The following is a 19933-nucleotide window of genomic DNA, read 5'->3' on the forward strand; positions in this document are numbered from 1 at the left end:
TTTTATTCAACTTTCCCCTACATATAAATGAATATATCTGTTGTGTAGAATGGTGAATATAACAAAAGAAAAATAAAAGGCAAAAGAAAGAATAACCTTTTGGTTTTTCAGGGGCAACTTTTCCTAGTCCAGAAAATGGTATTTCTCCACCACGCTGAATTTCTTTGTACCATGCTCTTTGTTGCTGTGGATCTAATCTGTGGACATGGCCTGTTTTTTGAATTAATGTAGAATCTGATTCATAGCCATCACTGAAATACCTAGTCAAAAAAAGTAATAATAAAATATAAAAAATAACACACACACACACACACACACACACACACACACACACACACACACACACACACACACACACACACACACACACACACACAGTTGAATATAAAAGCATTAGAGGTGAATATCTGTAAGAAATAATTCTAATGTGATGGCCAAGTGAAGTGAACCAAAAGGCTGAAGATGAAGCCTTTTGGTTCACTTCACTTGCATGCTAGGTATTCACGATTCGAATAATTTTATATACAGTGAGACAGTGGGTAGTGCTTGTTGTGATCACTTTGAGAGACAGCTTAATTGATAACAATAATCGATGAAACAAGGGTACAGCTGTTCGTTTGTTAGTTTGTTATTTGGTTTTTAGGAGCATTAGCAACTAAGGCCATATTGCTCCGGGATATGCGGTGGTCATTCCCTGACCTTTCCGCATCCTCCGTATTTGGTGGTGACGGGCTTGAACCCCGGTCTAATCAAGAATCGTGTGCTACGCACTGCTGCTCCTTCCCACTGGCTATGGAGGCGTCCTAGTACAGCTGTTCAGTATTGCTTATTGATGCAGAGAGGAATGTGTACATAAAAAGGTGGAAGTGGACAAAAGAAACGTTAAAATCAAGCAATATAAAATACTTTAATTTGACTGTCCGCTGTTCCTTCAAGAAAGTCATCAATAAAAATTAAACTGTCACAATGTTTCTGGAAATCCATACAAAGCATTAAAAAATGAATAAAGAAAATATTAAAATCAAGAATTAGAAAAGGATTAGAGTACTTTCTTTCATGGTGTAAGGACACTGATAACCATATGAACTGTAAACCTAAAGTATTAATTAAAAATCTAGTATTATGGCTGTGTAATTAGTGATTTGGAGTAGGATTATTATTGCATTTAACTTCTGATTTCAAATCAGAAGTGCAGTTGTTATTTGTGATTCTCTGATTACATTGGTGAATTAAGTTACTTATTATTTATAACTGCTTAAGGAACCACATTTGACTTCTGCCGCCATTGTTTTGTATCAACAAAACCTTGAATTTTGCGCCACTGTTATAGTGCTGAGTGCATGGTAGAGGAATTGTGGTGTTAGTTATACAAATTTATTATCTATTATAATTACTTAGAACTTCAAATGTAACAGTATAGTGTAATACATAACTTACATTTGATAGGAGATACAAAATACTTATACTGTAAGCTCGATATTGCAATATACATATATATATATATATATATATATATATATATACACAGGGTGATTCACTACTAGTGCGACAAACTTGCAGGAGGTGTAGGGGGCACAAAGACGAATCGGAATCACACAGCATTGCAGGGTCCAAAATGGCTTCGTCATGTGGTAGAGGATGTTGAACGGGAGGTCGCGTGAACAGTGATCCCGCTGGAAGTCAGCATTTGCGAACCGGTTCCCGAGGCAGTAGGATGGACGAGTATTCAAACGTTGAACTGGCCGACATGCACCTCACGTATGGAGCTGCGGACTGTAACGGGCGCGCCGCTCTGCGCTTGTATCAGGAACGTTTCCCGCACAGGCGTGCTCCTCATCATACGATTTTTGTACGTGTGCACAGAAGTTTACATGAGACTGGTTGTTTCACGAGTGGTACCATGAATCGAGAGCGAACGATGAGGACGCCAGACAATGAGGAGAATGTCCTACGTCTTGCAGAAGGCAATCCGAGTACAAGTACTCGAGCGATAGGCCAACGATTGGGTATTTCCCAATCCACTGTATGGAGGATACTGTCAACAAACCAAATGAGTTCATACCATCTGCAACACGTCCAATCATTGGAGCCTGCAGATTATCCACTCCGGAGGACTTTTGCTACTTGGTTTCTTCAACAGAAACGGTTCACAAATGCTGACTTCCAGCGGGATCGCTGTTCACGCAACCTCCCGTTCAACGTCCTCTACTGCATGATGAAGGCATTTCGGACCCTGCAATGCTATGTGATTCCGATTCGTCTTTGTGCCCCCTACACCTCCTGCAAGTTTGTCGCACTGGTAGTGAATCACCCTGTATATATATATATATGTGTGTGTGTGTTTATATATATATATATATATATATAATGTAAACTTTATTGCATAGGTGGTAGATGACTTTCATCAACCGGTGAAATACCACCACTTTGCTTATTGGAGGCTTGAAGTGGTGAAACCCATGTTTAGTCTCTAGAGCAAAGTTTCCGGCATCCCCCTCCACCCATACTTCTCCTTCAACCCATGCACGGTACTAAGTACTATAGGTTTTGATACCTTTCATGTTTGGGGTTTTCATAAAATAAAAAAAATAAAAAAATAACCAGTGAATAGTGTTATTACTACATTAGGTATATTAGTTTAGCATAGTATTTTTAATTATACTGAATTGAAATATAATTTTTAATTATACCAGAGCAGCAAAGCAAAGGGCTCAAGGCAGTGGGAGAGCCATGGCTCTGGGGAGAACTGTTAGGAATGGCTGTCCTCCAAATCACAGCCTTGTGAAATGTACTGTTTGTTTGATGTTTGCAGATCTATCTGTAATGAAACATGATTTTTCCAATGGGATGTCTTTATGTGTGTTTGATGTAAGGAGTGTTAGGACATTAGGTGCCAGCTCAGTGTTGTTATGGGCCTTTATGAGAGCTTGAAAACATAATAAAATTTTTATGCCCTTGAAGGATTAAATTGGGGAGGGACCATCAAGCTCTCAACTGCCCACATCAACACCACAGTTTGCACTTGATCATCAGGCAACAGCGGCAATCGAGGAGGCAGAATGCTGGTCCCACAGGATAGTTGTTGTTGGTGACTCTATTGTGAGGGAAATGGGAAATATATTGTGCAAAAAGGATTGGTGGAATAGGACCAGGGTATGTCTGTCAGGGGCAAAAGTTGATGACAGTGTAAAGCAGATATCATCTTTTAATGGTGCAAAAGGTGATATTGTTGGTATTAATTACATTAAGAGCAGAAGATCTGCAGACTTAGTTAACAAACAGACGACAAAAACTTGTGACTTTTTATGAAAAAGCCTGCAAGTTAAGTTAAATTTGAAAGTGACTGCAATTCTGCCCAGACAAGATAGAGGGAAGTATATGAGAGCCTTGTCAACCGATTTCGTCTTGAAGAGACTGTGCAAGGCTCATAGAGTAGAATTTTTCTCAGTGTGGTCTGTGCTTGCTAACAGGAGAGAATGCTTCTATAAGGATGGAATGCACTTAAATAGAAAGGGTCTGAGAATATGTGTGCTGATGTTATTGAGGCAGTGCTAGATGGGTTGGAAAACTGCTAGTTTAGAGAGATGCACAGACTATTAGATTAACAATAGCTGCAGAGAGGCAAAGGTAATTCTTGCACTGCTTCTACTGGAAAAAGCAGCGGCCCAAAAAGCAAGATTCTGAGAATTTAAAGGACTGCTGATAGTCATCAAGGAACAAGTAAATACATGGACTGTGTTAGGGTAACTAAGAGTAAAAACAGGTTCATATATACTTACATGTAAGCCAATGCTAGGAGCATAGTAAATAAATTTGATGAATTTGAAGTGCTGTTTAAGACATTAAATGCAGACATTGTTGGGATATCAGAGGTGTAATGTCACTCAGATATAAGTGATGCAGAATGTGATGCAGAGTGTGTGAAGGGATTATGCTTTTAGTTAAGAAGCACATAAAAAATCTAAGGCAGCACATCCAGTTGATGGGTGGCCAGTGCAATACTGAGTCAGTTTTGGTATGATATAAGCACTAGCAAAAGCAAAAATGACAGTAGAAATATGTTATAGATCTAATAATGCATAATGAGTTTGTTAAGGGCATATCTTGTCTGACCAATTTGATTCGATACAAAAAAAAAAATATAAATTTGATATCATATACTTGGATTTCAGGAAAGCTGTTGATACTGTTGAACACAAAAGACTGCTGTACAAATTGGAGCGGGGTGGCATTTAGGTAAAGATGCTGCCATGGGTAAAGGGATGGTTGAGTGGGAGAAGACAAGATAGTAGTAATCAATGGATACTGCCCTAAATTTATATTTATATTGAGCAAGACAGTTGCAGAACAGATGTGTGGAAGTTTGCCTTTAGCCAGTGGGTGGTTAATTGCTGGAACAAGCTTCCATCTGTTATTGTGGAAATTGAGAGCTTAAATAAATTTAAGGAAGAAACTATTGGAGGGAATAGATAGTTGAAATGGGAAGTGTTCGTTTTTTTTTGCTGATGCTGTATAAGCTTGCTTTCTTGCATCATTTGCCGCTACTAATGCTATTGTTAACTGTGTGAAGCAACAGCAGTAACTGGACACACAATGCATCAGAGCTCAAGAACAAACTGTGATGTTGTCTCATCACTTCCATTGCATGTCTGTTTACTGCAATAAGGTGAAAAAAAGCACAAAAAAACCAAAGCACTGATTATAATAAACATAATTTTTTTCTATGTATTCATATGTCTAATCGGGAGTTAATAAAAGTGATAACATCATACAAATGATAACAATAACTGTAATCACAATAAGTGGTGTGCACTGTACTGCATAGCTGTATATAACTAATCATATTTGCAAATAGAGGAATGTAATAATATTCCTCTCTTTGAAAATATCACGGAGTGCACATAAATATGTTAACAAACCGGAAGAAGAAGAAGAAGAAGAAGAAGAAGAAAAAAAAAAAATATATATATATATATATATTTATTTATGACTATATGCCAATGTAGTCAGATTTCTGGCTAAATGCTCAAGGAAATAATCTGGTAGAAAGAATAAAAGTTAAAAGCTGGATATCCTCTTCTGCCATACTGTCAATTCCTAATGATTTTTTTCATTAAAAAGCAACTGCAGCATACCATAAATTGATAATATATAGCAATGTTTTTTGCATGTATATATATATATATATATATATATATACATTCTTTTTTTTTTAAGTTTAGGTTGTTAATATTTAGTTGTACTCCTTGCCAACTGGGCTAGCCGGGTGGGTAAAGTGCCTGCCTGGCAACCCAAAAGTCGTGGGTTCGAATCCTGCCTCGGGCTTGGATCAAAGTACTGCAAAACCTTGGGAGGTGCATTATAGCCACAGAAGCCAATGCGCCAACAACTACCAAAAAAAAAAAAAAAGTTGTACTCCATAACTTCACTTGTTTATCTCTCTATATAATTATATTTTATTGATATTCTCCTCAAATGCCTACTCATACATATATTCAATAATTTATTTTTATTATGGCCTATCATGCCATATCCATAATAATATCTTTATGTTTTATTATATACTTATATACAATATATATATATATAATATTGTAGTAATATATATTTATAAATTTCCCATATGCATTGAAGTACTGAATATCAAATATTCTCCTCAAATTTATGAACATTAAACATTAAAAGCTGGATATCCTCTTCTGCCATTGGTAAGCTGAAAGTGCTACAGTGCCAACTGAGTTATAGAGCCTACCATCAAATGCATCTGACTTTTGTGTGTAAAACAGTTCTAACTGAAATTAGAAAGTGAAGTATTGGTTGTAAATTTTTTAACAACAACCAAAGGGAATACTTCAAATAGAAGTATAAAAGTTTAAAGCTAGGTTTCCTCTTATGCTGTTGGTAAAAATTTGAGTGTTCAATGTGATTAGTCACAGGGAGCATATACTGGATGAAAAGTAGCTCCAGCTGGAATTACAGACTTATGAACTGCTTGAAAATTGACAAACAACCCACAGACAAACAGAAATTAGAAGCTAAATATCCCCTTATGCTGTTGGTAAGCAGAAACTGCTATAGTGACAACTTGATTATACTGTCCATCAGAAAGCACTCTTGACTTTCAAAACAGTCAGGAGTGCTTACTGAAATTAGAAAGTCACAACACTTAAGCCAATGCTAAAAAAGTACCTTGGAAACTTTTTTGCATTGGCTCAAGAGGATATCCCCAAGCAGAATTAAATTTTAAAAGGTAGAAACACAGATTCCAGATATATTTGCATAATAAATGATTTATCAATTGTTACTCAGAGGTGCAAAAGAGAATTTCCTATAGAAAGGCACATTCAGTTTAATGAAATTGCTTCTGAGATAGGCTTTAAACAGTTTTCAACCTATGAAGAGTCCAGTCACCTCCACAGTATAGCAATTTTCTTGAGAAGAGAATTTAGCATTAGTTGAGGCATATGACGCAAGAAAGCAAGCTTATAGAGCATCAGGCAAAAAAAAAATAAAAATAAAAATAAATAAATAAAAAAAAAAAAAAAACCCTTCCCAATTCACCCATCCAGTCACTCCAAATGTTTGTCTAGTTCAGCCTTAAATTTATTTAAGCTATCAACGTCCAGAACAACAGATGGAAACAATCAACTACCCGCTGGCTAAAGGCAAACTTCTGCACATCTATTCTACAACTGTCTTTCCTCAATTTAAATCTATGCCCCCTCAGGTTCTTAATCTGAGCAAGTGGAAGTATCCCATCAGCACTGAGCCTACTCAAACCATTCAAGGCCTTGTACACCTCAATCAGATCACCTAGCAGGTGTCTAGTCTCCAGATGCTGCAACAGGGGGCTCACATGTGGTGAGTATGGGCTTGGCACCCTCAGGGTGCCGACCGGGCTAGCCAGGTGGGTAAAGTGCCTGCCTAGCAACCCAAAGGTCGCGGGTTCGAATCCTGGCTCGGGCTTGGATCAAAGTACTGCAAAAACCTTGGGAGGTGCATTATGGCCACAGAAGCCGATGCGTCGACAACTACCAAAAAAAAAAAAAAAAACACTCAGGGTCCTGAGCTGGATATTATCATTCTTCTCTTTCTTGGCGATTATTTTGGCTGGTGCAGCATAAGTTTTAGGCTTCCTTGCACCATATAGCTAATAATAATAATTATAAAAACTTACAGAATTGAAGCCACTCCTGGTAAGAGAACCCCTTTGTTCCTCTCACCAATCTTGATGCCCTTCTCTGTACTCGTTCTAGCAACTCTACATCCTTCCTAAAAGGAGGCCTCCAGACCAGTATGCAGTACTCAGGTGTGACCTGAGCATTGCTTTATACAAAGGGATAATCACCTCCTTGTCTCTTCTAGCAAAATTCCTATATATCATTGACAAAACTCCATGACCTACTCTGGCAGCCCATCTGCACTGCAGAATCCCAAAGTGGATCAAAACACTTACATTGGTTACAATTTGATTTTGCTAACTGAAATTACCTTGTATAGGAAATCCTCTTTTCCACCTCTGGATAACAATCAATATGCCATTTAAATTGCAAAGATATGTGGAGTCTGTGTTTTAGCCTTTTTATTTTTAATTTCCAAAGGTCCCCCCCCCCCCATTTTAGGTAACTAATACCTGCAATATTTCAGTGAAAGAATTTGTCAGTGTTTCTTTTTCTTTCCTTAGGCCAATGTTTTTTGACTTTATTTTGGGTAATGAAAAACTTCAGAATGGGTGAGAATTTGGCAGAACAACAAATATAAACTTCATTTTCTTCATTTATTTTCAACACAAAAAGCTTTTGTCTTCATGCCTTGAAACAAAATAATCAAATTATATTAAAGAATTTGTTTTTAGTATAGATCTATCAAGTATATTTTCTTTTTATTTTAAAGTGCATTTTTGAAATACTAGACCATTTTTGGGAATAGTATATGGCATCTTTTGGGCAGTTAAATTAAAAAATATCCAAGCCCACTTTTGTTGTATGCCTAGTGGTAAAATAATTGAACAAAATTAAACATTATACATACCGTGCTGGCCTTGGATGATCTGTTAGTGCTTGAAGTCTGCGTGCCTGTTACAAGGAAAAAATTCTTATACTTAAACACATAAATAATAATTTTTTTTGATAATTTTGTTTTAAGAAAAATATGTTGCATTTGAAAGCACTGTAATTTATTGTAGCAGTAATTTAATACAGCATTACATAATCATCTCATATGAATATTCTCTCTCTCTCTCTAAAACATATTATTTTTCAATCCATCTATTCATACTCTGATAATGCTGATCTATTGGATGTAGAAATTGACTGGTAAATCCAACACGTACATGAAAGACATATATGACACATGGGGAGGAAAAGGCATATGCTTTTAATTTTCAAGAAAATCACTTCATGAAGAGTATATATCCTATAGATGAAAACCGTCAAGTACTGAATCAGTCTCATATGTCATAAATGATGGAAAAGCAAAAATGAGGTTGGATCACAGATCAATGAGGGTGATGAATATAGGAAAAAAATTTATAGAGATAAACTGAGTGGGCAAGCAGATATGAATGTATTGTAATGAGTGACTTATGTAAACACAAGGATCTAGAAAAGTTGGGCAGATGGGCTGAGAAGTGCCAAATGAAGTTTAACATTGACAAATGCAAGGTACTGCATATGGGAAGAAGTCACCCCAGAGAAATGTACTCTGTGGTACTACACTTAGGGTGGTAGAAAATGAAAAAAACCTGGGAGTAATTGTCCAGTCAGATATGAAGTTTTCTGAGCAGTGCAGACAAGTTGCCAGTGCAGATCATAGGGTATTGTCAATGATATACAGGAATTTTGCTAGTAGGGAAAAGGAGGTGATTATTCCTTTATATAAGGCAATGGTCAGGCCATGCCTTGAGTACTGCATACAAGTCTGGAGGCCTCATTCCTGATATACAGGAATTTTAGGAAGGATGTAAAGTTGCTTGAGTGTACAGAGAAGGGCAACAAGATTGGTAAGGGGAACGGAGTCCTCTTACCAAGAAAAAGCTTAAGTTCTGCAAATTTCAGCATCTCGAGACTAGGCACCTGCAAGGTGATCTGATTGAGGTGTATATGCCTTGAATGGGTTGAGCAGGCTCAATTCTGATGGGATTCTTCCGCTTGCTCAGATTACGAACCTGAGGAGGGCATTAATTCAAATTGAGGAAAGGCAGTTGTAGAATAGATGTGCAGAAATTTGCCTTTAGCCAGGGAGTAGTTGATTGCTGGAACAAACTTCCATCTGTCATTGTGGAAGTTGATAGTTTAAATAAATTCAAGGAGGAACTGGACAAACTTTTAGAGGGAATGGAAGTGTGACATTTGTTTTTTTTTTTTTGGCTGATGCTACATAACTTCATATGCTTGCTTTCTTGCATCACATGCCTCTACTACTACAAGAAGAAAGGGGACGAATCACATTGGTCCATTCGATACCAATGGTTTAACTGTTAATCCTGCTCGAGTTGCTAACAAACTGAATAGGTATTCTGCATGTATGTTCACACAAGGAATTCCTTAAGGAAGGGGTGGAAGAGACACTGTTGAAACTAAACATATAAAGGCACCTGTTATTTGGGACAAAGAAACTAGATAATTGGTAATGAAAATGAATGAGTAGGGAAACTACCACATTGGCACAATAGCTGACAGTATTTACCCAGTGATATTAAAGGAAGCATCAGAACAGACTGCCTTCTGAACCCCTATTATAATGCATACAGTTCTAAAAGTTCCAGCATACTGGAGATGCACAAAGGTCTATCCAATTTTGAAAGGTCTAAGGGCAAAATGAGCAACTACAGACCTGTGAATTTAACTTCCCTAGCAGGGAAAATTAAGGAATTCATGACTAAGGATGTATTGTAGAATCATCTGAACAAAAATGGAATTATATGAGAAACATGGCTTAGGTTTGTTACAGAGAAATCATATCTAACTAATCTGAAAAGATATTATGAAATTGTTAAAAAAGAAATGCAAAAGATAATTCTGAGATAGTATATTTAAACTTTAGTAAGGCATTTGATACCATCCAACACAATTGTTTTCACAGCAATGTAATATTGATGCAAAAGTACTATGGTTGGTTAAGTGATAGGAGACAAAGGGTAGTTATAAATCACTATTGCTATCAGTGAACCATGGTCTTAAGTGGAGTTTTGCAATGTTGACTATTGGGTCCCTTGCTGTTTCTATTAATAGTTATTAATGACACAGATAAAGGTAAAACAGGCCTGATGTCCGAGTATGCTGTTGAAGGTTGGACAGGTGGTAAATAAGAGTAATTAAGGTATGCTGCTTCAATATGGATGGAAGCCTCCTCAACAATTCATGTTGAGGGAAATGGACCATAATCTGCCACGCTGGTCCAGTGCAAGTTGGCAGATCGACTGTATTTAGCAGTCAGGGGCTTGAACCCCAGTCTACTCAAGGAGCGTGTGCTACTGCACTCCTGTTCCTGAGCACTCAGCTATGCAGGCCACCCTGGATAAATTATTCAGTTAGTTTGAAAAATGGTATTTAAGTAAAATATTGGGAAATCTAAAGTTCTATATCTGGATAATAGTAATTCCAGATTACCTTATTACTTACAAAGCAAATAACTTAAGGCCATTTGACAATGGTCTTAATCACAATCACATAGGCACTCCAATATGAAGTTCTCTCAATAGTGTAGACCAGTTGCTAAAACAGCACATGGTAGTGTGCCTATGATATATAGGAATTTTGCTCATAGGGATAAGTAGATAATTTCACTATATAAAGCATTGCTTAGGTCACATCTTGAACATTGTACATGGGTTTCGATGAGCAGATTCACATCCTTCTCATTTCAGGAAGGATATGATTCTGTTGGAAAATGAGTATCACAGAACAGCATGGTTAAAAGTATCCCCCTACAGAGAGAGAGAGAGAGATGTAGAAGGAAATTACCAAGAAAGAGAAGAATGATGATATCCATCCAGCTCAGGATCCTAGGTGTGCCAAGCCCATACACACCAGATGTGAGCCCCTGGGGATAAATGTTAGAGAGGCTACAATAGAAAGCAATATTCTTGATCCAATTATCAGTAGTGATTCTTTATGTATTAAGAATCTTCAAGTAAAGAAACCATGGCAGTGACGAAGAGAAGGGATTTTGTTTATACCAAGGTGATAATGGGCACAGATATTTTTTAAATTCTTTTCAGTGCTGACACTAAAACAAAAAATGCAAATGGAAAATGGTATATATTAAGGGAGATAACCACAATACATTCACAAGAATAAATTTTTTGAGAAGGGGACACCAGAAGCCTAATTGGGAGTTAAATAATGGCATGATAACCAAAAGAAAGCTCAAAGAGAAATTTTTGCAACTAAAAGTAAACAGAGTATGTGAGATTATAAAAAGAATTCCTTTAATTCTGAAGTCCCTACTTATTGGAGATCTGTAAACAGAAAGGGGTCCTATTTGCAAAGGTGGTTCAAAGGTCAAATGGGTAACTACACAGTCTTGTAATTCTGATAAATGTACAAGGGAAAATAACAGAGTCAATAGTTAAAGAAGTAATACAAGATAACCTTGATAGAAGTGGAGCTATAAGGCAATCACAGCATGGTTTATTAAAGAGAGATCAGTCTGACCAGTCTGATTAATGACCATAAGGTCATTGCTAAGGAACTTATGCCAGAATTATTTTAATATCATATATTTAGATTACATAAAATTTGTGATCCTGTTTCACATGTATGATTGCTTTATCAATTAGAATGATGTAGCATTAGGGGAAAGTTACTACAATATAAAAATGGTTGGTTAAGTCGGAGGAGACAGACAAACAGAAAGTAGTTACAAATGCCACTGCTCTTCAATGACTAATGTTATGAATGGGGGGGTACCAAAGAGTTTGGTGTGGAACCCCTTACTGTTATTATTAATGACAGTGAGAAAGTGGGCAAGGTGGTTAATAGCATTAATTGGGGTTATGTTAATTCAAAAATATCTGGACAAACTAGGAAGATGAGCTGAAAAATGACTGGAGGTTTAACAGTAATAAATGTAAGGTACTGTATTTACGAATGGGTGTTTTTTTTTTTTTTTTTTGAGGTTTTGGATACCAATAACTTTTATAACATACCATGGAGATAGCACAAAACTAAAAAGTAGTGGAGTATGAACAAGGTCTTGGGGTATTGTACAATTGTAGATTTCTAGACAGGGCCACATAAGCACATCACAAATATTGCTTTCTCTATATAAAAAAAAATTGAGATTTCTATTACACTCTCAGTGTTACTTTTCTTCTAAATAGCTCCTTACTCTGTACAAATCTAAAATCTTCCATATCTTAACTACCTTAGCTGGAAACAGCTAAGGTAATGTCCCCAAAACCTCTTTCAAGCTTATAAACTCAATTCAAATGAGGGCAGTTAGGTTAATTAATGACCTGTCTTATGACATCTCTTCTCCATGCACTACCTCACTGACATTCAGTTTCAGCTGCATGTCTTTTCTATATACTTCCAATGGCATATGTTGTTCTCTTGCAAAGCAGTCCAAACACGTCATACCTCAACCAGTCAACATCCAACTCCAAACATACAAAATTAACATTTCCTCTTCCACTTCTAATTTCTGGAACACATTTCCTTCACATGTATTTTCTGAAAATGATCATAAAGAAAAATTCAAGTCTAATGCCAACAAGTATTTTGTGTCTTCTCCAACCTTCAACTCATGCACAGTACTAAAAGTACTAAATACTATATACAGTGTGTATTTTAATATCTTTTTGTGTTTGAGTTACCATTAAAAAAAAAAAAAAAACATAATGCAGTTTATAAGGTGAGTTTAGTATTTGTATTTTCCAGCTATGCTGTGATTTTTTATAAAGTTAAACTGACTTTCAGTTTAACTTTATAAAATGACATATAATAAAAACTAACACTAACGGTTGTAGAGAAGAAACTGCAGAATGACAGGATTCTTCTTGATGCATCTCCCTATTCTTCTCTGGGGACTTCACCGAGGGATCAAAAATAATAATTATAATATTTTATATGCAGTATTCTGTAATATAGATAAACACATGGTTTCCCAATAAGAATTATTAAAAAACTCTTCATATTTCAAATTTATTGCATTTTACCAAATGTGTTTACCTACCTAGTCAGTACAAAGATTCAATCATTATTTTAATACCAGGTATCTCTGAAGCTGCTCACTAAATGGACAGACTATTTCACATGCACTCTTAAAAGCTTAAGCCTGGGTTTATTATTTTCACCTATTATATTACCAACAGCTATTCATGCACAGTATTCTCACATCATACACTTTTTAATTAAATAACTTAAAGAAAGAAATGAGACATTCATATGGAAAGTCAGAAGAGGCCAAAGAACCCAAAGATTCTAACCTGGCTTTTGTCATCATCTTCCTATGGTAGTTGCAGCACAGAGCAGAAGAGAAAGCCAGTGGAAAAAGAAAAGAGCACATTAGTATCAATCTACAGAGTTGTTCATATCAACTAATCTATTAAAAGAGACAAGTGAGTAGTTACTAAATATACTGTGAGCACATATGCATAACTCTGGATTACTCATGAAGGGAAATGTTTCTGTATAATTTTTTATGCTTAATATCATTTTTATTTTCTACTTTCTCAGAGAAATTATTGAATGAAATGCTGAAAATTATTCCTCAAGGAAAATTTTATGAGGAATCTGACACAAGCAGTTATATTTCAATGTGATTATTTGATGTTAAGTTATAAAAACAAAACTGTAAGTGCAGTTTTAATTGAAATTTATAGAAACAAAATAAAGAAATGCATGTTTTTTAAAGAAGGAACTGAAAATCAAAAATAATAAAAAGCAATTTATATTTGGGCTGAAATATTAACAACAGGACTTTCCATCAAAAAGCATATGCTATTAAGAGCTCAATGCCCTTGTAATAACAATAATATTACATATGGCCAGATATTGACAAAGAAAAAAAATCTTTTTTTTTTTTTTTTTGCATTCTATATATATATATCATACTATTTATGCAGAATATAGAGTTCTTTAAATAGTGGAATCTGAATTTTGTAAGCATGATGCTTACTATCTTTACTTTTACTTTCAAATTCCTCAAGAAATTCCCTCAGGATTAACAATTTTACAACCATTTTCAGAAACAAAAAAATACAAGGAACCACAACCAGAAGGGTTATGTACAATACTACACATGTGCACATGCCCACAGTATATTTAGATACAGACAGAAAAATAATACATAGAGAAAAAAAAATAAATATAACTGTTGAATGAAGGATCATTGCTTGTTATTTTTGTAAGTTAACACATGCAAAAGTTCATTTCCTAAAATGTTAATATGAATTAGATAAATTACATCTATAAAAGACAGCACAGTATTATTTATTGATATCAACAAGAGCAAAGAGTTGTTAGATGATAAAAATTTTACTAACACTTAACCGCTGTTAAGAATTAGCAGTGAGTTTTTTTTTTTTTATATTGCAAAAAAATAAAAGACAACAGTATTTCTGTATAAAATACAATTAATATACTTTTGATATGCAAAGGAAGAAAATTCTTTCAATAACTGAATACAATATGCTTCATTTGCAATTCATAATTAATTAAAATATTTCCAACATTTTCAAACAGAAAAAACACCAAAGGTCAGTATAATTTCAAATATTCACTGAGTAGAAAACTGATTTTAAAGACTGTGAAAGGATACTGTAGTCTATCCAGTGACAAGATGTGCTCCCCGCCCCCCAATTCAGAAATAAAAGCATTATCCACTAGTTGATCTAAGTTGCTAATATTGTTTTAAATTGGATTATCACCAAAAGAACTGTTTCAAGAATTGCCAATCTCTCATAAGAATCTGGTCGCATTTAACAGCAAACTTATACAGAACAAATGGATAATGTATCAAGTTTAAATGAGCAGCCAAGTAGTGCAAAGGAAGGAGGATAAATCTTCCAATTAAATAGACAAAAAAAAAGTTAATCTGTGTATTTAATCCCTAATACTATGTTAGCCCATTGCAGCAAAAGTAGTAAATATGATACCAGTGAGCATTAAGCCCAAACCTTGTTGCTGGAGGACCAGAATAACCCTCTAATGACTTTCCTGACAGAATATGGAACACCGTGACAAGTACTATTACCAGACTGAGATAATCTATTATGTTTCAGATTTCTACTGCATTTGTCAGTTTCCCAAACATGGACCACTACACACCAATTCTTTCATCTTTCATATTTGCTTCTGGTAGGTTTGTCAGTGCCCCAACTAAGGATCACTGTATATCAATTCTTTATTCTTTCATATTTGCTTCTGATAGGTTCACACACACATCGAAACTGACAGAAGTGATACTGCAAAGCATCTTATTACATCACTTATCTCCAGTGATATTGGGAAGTACTGGAAACTTGTTACAAAGATATTCTAATTTGAAAATGATTCAGTCTGATATTTGTGCTACCCCAGCATTTATAAGAACATGATTTTCAGTGGGTACTTGTGCCCAATGTAGTCACATGCAACAATAAAGTACCTTCCAACTGAAGAAAAGAACAAAATATTCTCTTCTTTTAGACTCTCCGCAACCTTAACAATGGAGCTGTCCATGATTAAGTCAAATAATCCTTTTCATTTAGTCTTCTGAGGTAACAACTTTCAAAAAAGAAGTAGAAGATTTAACAACTATTAGTCCAAAGATTTTTATTTTTCAACATATCAAGGAATAATGACTTCAGTAAACAGATGTGAAGCACATTTGGTTGTAGGACCGTGTATGGATTTTCCAGACTTGGCATAACATTTGGCAAAATACTTTATTCAGTCATAAGAAACACACACACAAACAGCCTTTCCATACATATGAGGATAACCTTCCTAGAGTTACCAGCTTACTTGAAATGTTTTGAATTACTTAGACTAGAAGTACATAATTCTGAAGTCTTTTTCTTGAGAAGTTCATTAACTTGTCCTTTTTTTCAAAGTTTCTTATGGATCATGAGTGTCGCCCAGCAAAGACTGCTTGCTGCATTTTTCAAATTTTCACTTTGAAAAATGAACTTATAATGCCATTGTTCTACCAGTTTAGTTAAACATTTGCCCAGAGAAAGCAAACTTGTTCACACATGCTTCAAAACCTTTTTTCATTTCAAAGGCATAATTAATTGAAACTGTTTCAATATCTTTCACTTTTGTACTACTTCTGTCTAGATAGTAGTAAATGTCTAGCAAATATTCATCTCACCAGTGGTGTATTCGGGCCAGAATGCACTGGAATGATGTTCCGGTACTTTTTTTCTAAATGTCATAATAGAAAATCATTAAATTTATACACCTAATATTATGAAACAATGGCATAATCAAAGGGGAGGGAGAAATAATATCGATTTTACCCATTGCTACTAAAAATATATATTAATAGTAATCTTTAAAATTGATAGATTTCTTTAAAAATTTATTTAAAAACAAAAATATAAATTTTGCAATGAAACTTGAACGTTTCTTACTAAAGTACAATGTGTTAGATAAGGACATCCAACGAATAAGATATACTGTGATGCGCGTGAATGCTGCATTTTGATTTGCCATGAGCTGAATGCTAGAACTGGTTGTTCTATGAACTGTGAGTCTGAAGTCTGATTCAGTTACTATACAGTCGATGTGGCGTGATCATATAGTCTTCTGGAGAATGAGCATTCTGGTACTATTTTTTTTTAGCAATATACCTTTGATCTATTCTCAGAGGAAAGCATGCAGTCTCCTATTCAGCACATGAATTAATCATATGACAAGGGCATGCTGTTAGAACCAAATGATCAATCTTCTCTCTCTTAATGCCCTTGCTACTAACAGTTCTTAGGCCTAATGTAACAGAGACATTATGAACACTTAAGTTACAGGGTTTTCTAAATGAATCCTATGGTTTTACATTAGTCAGAAGTGTGGTCCTGACATGGTTGGTGGGTAATGATTATTTTTTCCCCAATCCTAGGGTGTTCATATGCATGAAATGTACATCCAACACTAGCATTAAGAGCAAGCTGTTTTCAATTTGAGTATGGTTTTTTTTTTTTTTTTTTTTTTTTTTTGTTACTAAAGGTTAATCATATGACAAGGGCACCCTGTTAGAACCAAATGGTGGATATGGCATGTTATCACTTTGATTAATACTATCAGTACCAATCAAAAATATATTTTTAAAAGCCATCACACAACTTCTTTCCTTCACTGACTAGTTTTACTAACAACAATTACTGTTTCTGTGCTTTCACATCCAGATTTTTTTTTCACTTTTTCATTATTAGTAAGAATATTCTTGAATGATGCAGCAGCATGATCAACACAGATAGAAGAAGATTATATTCTGTAATAAGTGATACAAATAAGAAAAAAACAGTCAACATTATTCAGCAGCATAATTGCCAACTTCTGACTTTTGAAAACTAGAGATTGGTAAGTGTAAGGAGGAAAACAGGAGACAGTGAAAAGCAGTGTGATTTGCCTGCTTTTCACTGTCAAAGAAAAGTTTTTCTTTGACAGTGAAAAGCAGGCAAATCACAGGAACATTTTTACAAAAAAGCAATTCTTTACAGATGCCATTCTTCTTGGAAGCAGTTCTTCACAGAAACAGATTTAAAAAAAAAAAAAGTGGAAGGTTTTTTAAAGTCCACACTGCATTAGAAATTAAGTTTCATTGACAACATACATTTTTTTTCTTCCCCTCACCAGACTATTTTCTTTCAAATTTGACATTTTAATTTCTCATAGGAGGAATTTCTTAAAATTACAAGCATAATTTGGGATAATTTGTTATATTTCAAGCTTCCTTGTACTTGTCAGTTCCCAAACTAAGGACTGCTGTAGCATTAGTATTAGATGCAAGAAAGCAAGCTTACATAGCATCAGCAAAAAAACAAAAACAAACAAAACTTCCCATCTCACCCATCCATTTGCTCCAAAGGTTTGTTTTGCTCTGCCTTGAATTTATTTAAGGCTGTCAACTTCTACAATAACAGATGGAAGTTTGGTTCCAGCAATCAACCACACGCTAGCTAAAGACAAATTTCCACACATATATTCTACAACTGTCTTTCCTCAATTTGAATTTATGTCCCCTCAGTGACTAATTTGGGCAAGAGGAAGAATCCCATCAGCATTGAGCATGTTCAAACCATTCAAAGCCTTATACACCTCAATCAAATCATCTCGCAGGTGCCTAGTCTCCAGACACTGCAATTTGCAGAACTTAAGTCTTTCTTTGTAAGAGCACCCTTTGTTCCATACACCAATCTCATTGCCCTTCTCTATACTCGTTCGAGCAGCTCTACAACCTTCCTAAAATGAGGCTTCCAGACCTGTATACAGTACTCAAGGTGTGGCCTGACCATTGCCTTATACAAGGGGACAATCACCTCCTTATCCCTGCTAGAAAAATTCCTGTATATCATTGACAAGACACCATGAACTAGTCTTGCAGACTGTCTGCACTGCTCAGAAAACTTCATATCTGACTGAAAAATTACCTCCAGGTCTTTTTCATTCCCTACCACCCTGAGTGTAGTACCATACGTTACTCTGGGGTTACGCAGTACTTTACATTTGTAAATGTTAACCTTCAGTTGCCACCTCTCAGCCCATCTGCTGAACTTTTCTAGATTGTGTTGTGGTGCAGGAGCGTACTGTCATTAACAACCATGCCAACCTTCGTATCGTCTGCAAACTTAGACATTAAGTCCGATATACCTTCATCAATATCACTGATATATATATAGAAAGCAACAATGGGCCCAACGTGGACACCACTAATAACATTAGTCCATGAAGAGCAGTGTCCACTGATTACTGCCCTCTGTCTGTCTACATCAATTCTTTCTTCTTTCATTACTGTGAAAGAGAAACTGAGAGCACAAGTACTAAAAACTTTGTGCATGTGTGTGTGTGTGTGTGTGTGTGTTTTGCAAAATCAATTCATTTCACAATATGGTTCAAATAACTTGTTCTCCAAATACTACTGGATAACAAATTGGTTCTCTAAATATGATTTTTTTTAACATCTGTATATATTATTTCTCTAAATATGATTTTATTAAATAATATCTGTGAACTCTGTTTGGAGCAGACTTTTTACTGCCATAAGGAAACTAGTTTTTGTTTTAAGAATTTGTGATTGAAAGTCAGCTGGTCACAAAACTAAGACCAAGTTCAGAGTGTATTAAATATTTGAAATTGTGATACTTTACTGGATAGTACCAGCAGACAAAACACCTTAACCCCATAACATAGGTAGAACTGCACTAATGCTTTTTTACTAGATGCACAAACCACATGCTAAAGTTAGTATTTTGTGATGTATTACTGATGAGTTCACCATCCATCAACCTGTTTTGATATTCAGGATGCACTATCTCCACACTCATCTCTCACTGGTCTTTTATAATTGTAAGTGATAAGGAAGATAGCTTTTACTAATTTACTGACAGGGGAGGGTGGTGTTTTGGCTTATATTTCTTGACTATAAGTAATGTGAGTTACAAGAGTTGTTGCCATCCCATATGTTTACTTTCTTTGAAAATAAATCTTTAATAATATTAGTATATAATAAACTTTAAGTTCTTTTATCAATCTTTATTGTTTTCTAAATCGAGAGGGGTTATCATTTCTGGGTTGTATTTGTATGTGCTGCATTGGAAATGAAAACACTTGCAGAATAAAGTTTACCCCAACATTTTGCCATAAAAGCAATTTTTGGAAGGATGTAAATCTGCTGGAATGAGTAGAGAGAAGGGCAATGAGATTGGTGAAGGGAATGAAAGGGTGGTGTTACCAAGAAAGGCCTCAGTTCTGCAAACTGCAGCATGTAGAGACTAGGTACCTGC

General features: G+C 35.3%; 1 protein-coding gene across 14 annotated transcripts in view; it reads right to left on the reverse strand.

Annotated features, from left to right (window-relative positions):
* LOC150083714 (uncharacterized) overlaps window positions 1-19933 on the reverse strand; it is a 448219-nt gene that overhangs the window by 151674 nt on the left and 276612 nt on the right. For 13 of the 14 annotated variants that reach the window (XM_090378158.1, XM_090378157.1, XM_090378156.1 and 10 more), the window contains 3 exons: window positions 13433-13453; window positions 8032-8075; window positions 97-260 (listed from right to left, as the gene is read on the reverse strand). In XM_090378158.1, coding sequence (XP_090234284.1) covers window positions 97-260; window positions 8032-8075; window positions 13433-13453 — 229 coding nt within the window. The remainder of the gene's footprint in view (window positions 1-96; window positions 261-8031; window positions 8076-13432; window positions 13454-19933) is intronic. The other variant, XM_090378151.1, reaches the window with a different exon arrangement.

This window comes from Mastigoproctus giganteus, chromosome 7, assembly GCF_048544385.1.
Source record: "Mastigoproctus giganteus isolate SK-2022 chromosome 7, ASM4854438v1, whole genome shotgun sequence".
Classification (NCBI taxonomy): domain Eukaryota; kingdom Metazoa; phylum Arthropoda; class Arachnida; order Uropygi; family Thelyphonidae; genus Mastigoproctus; species Mastigoproctus giganteus.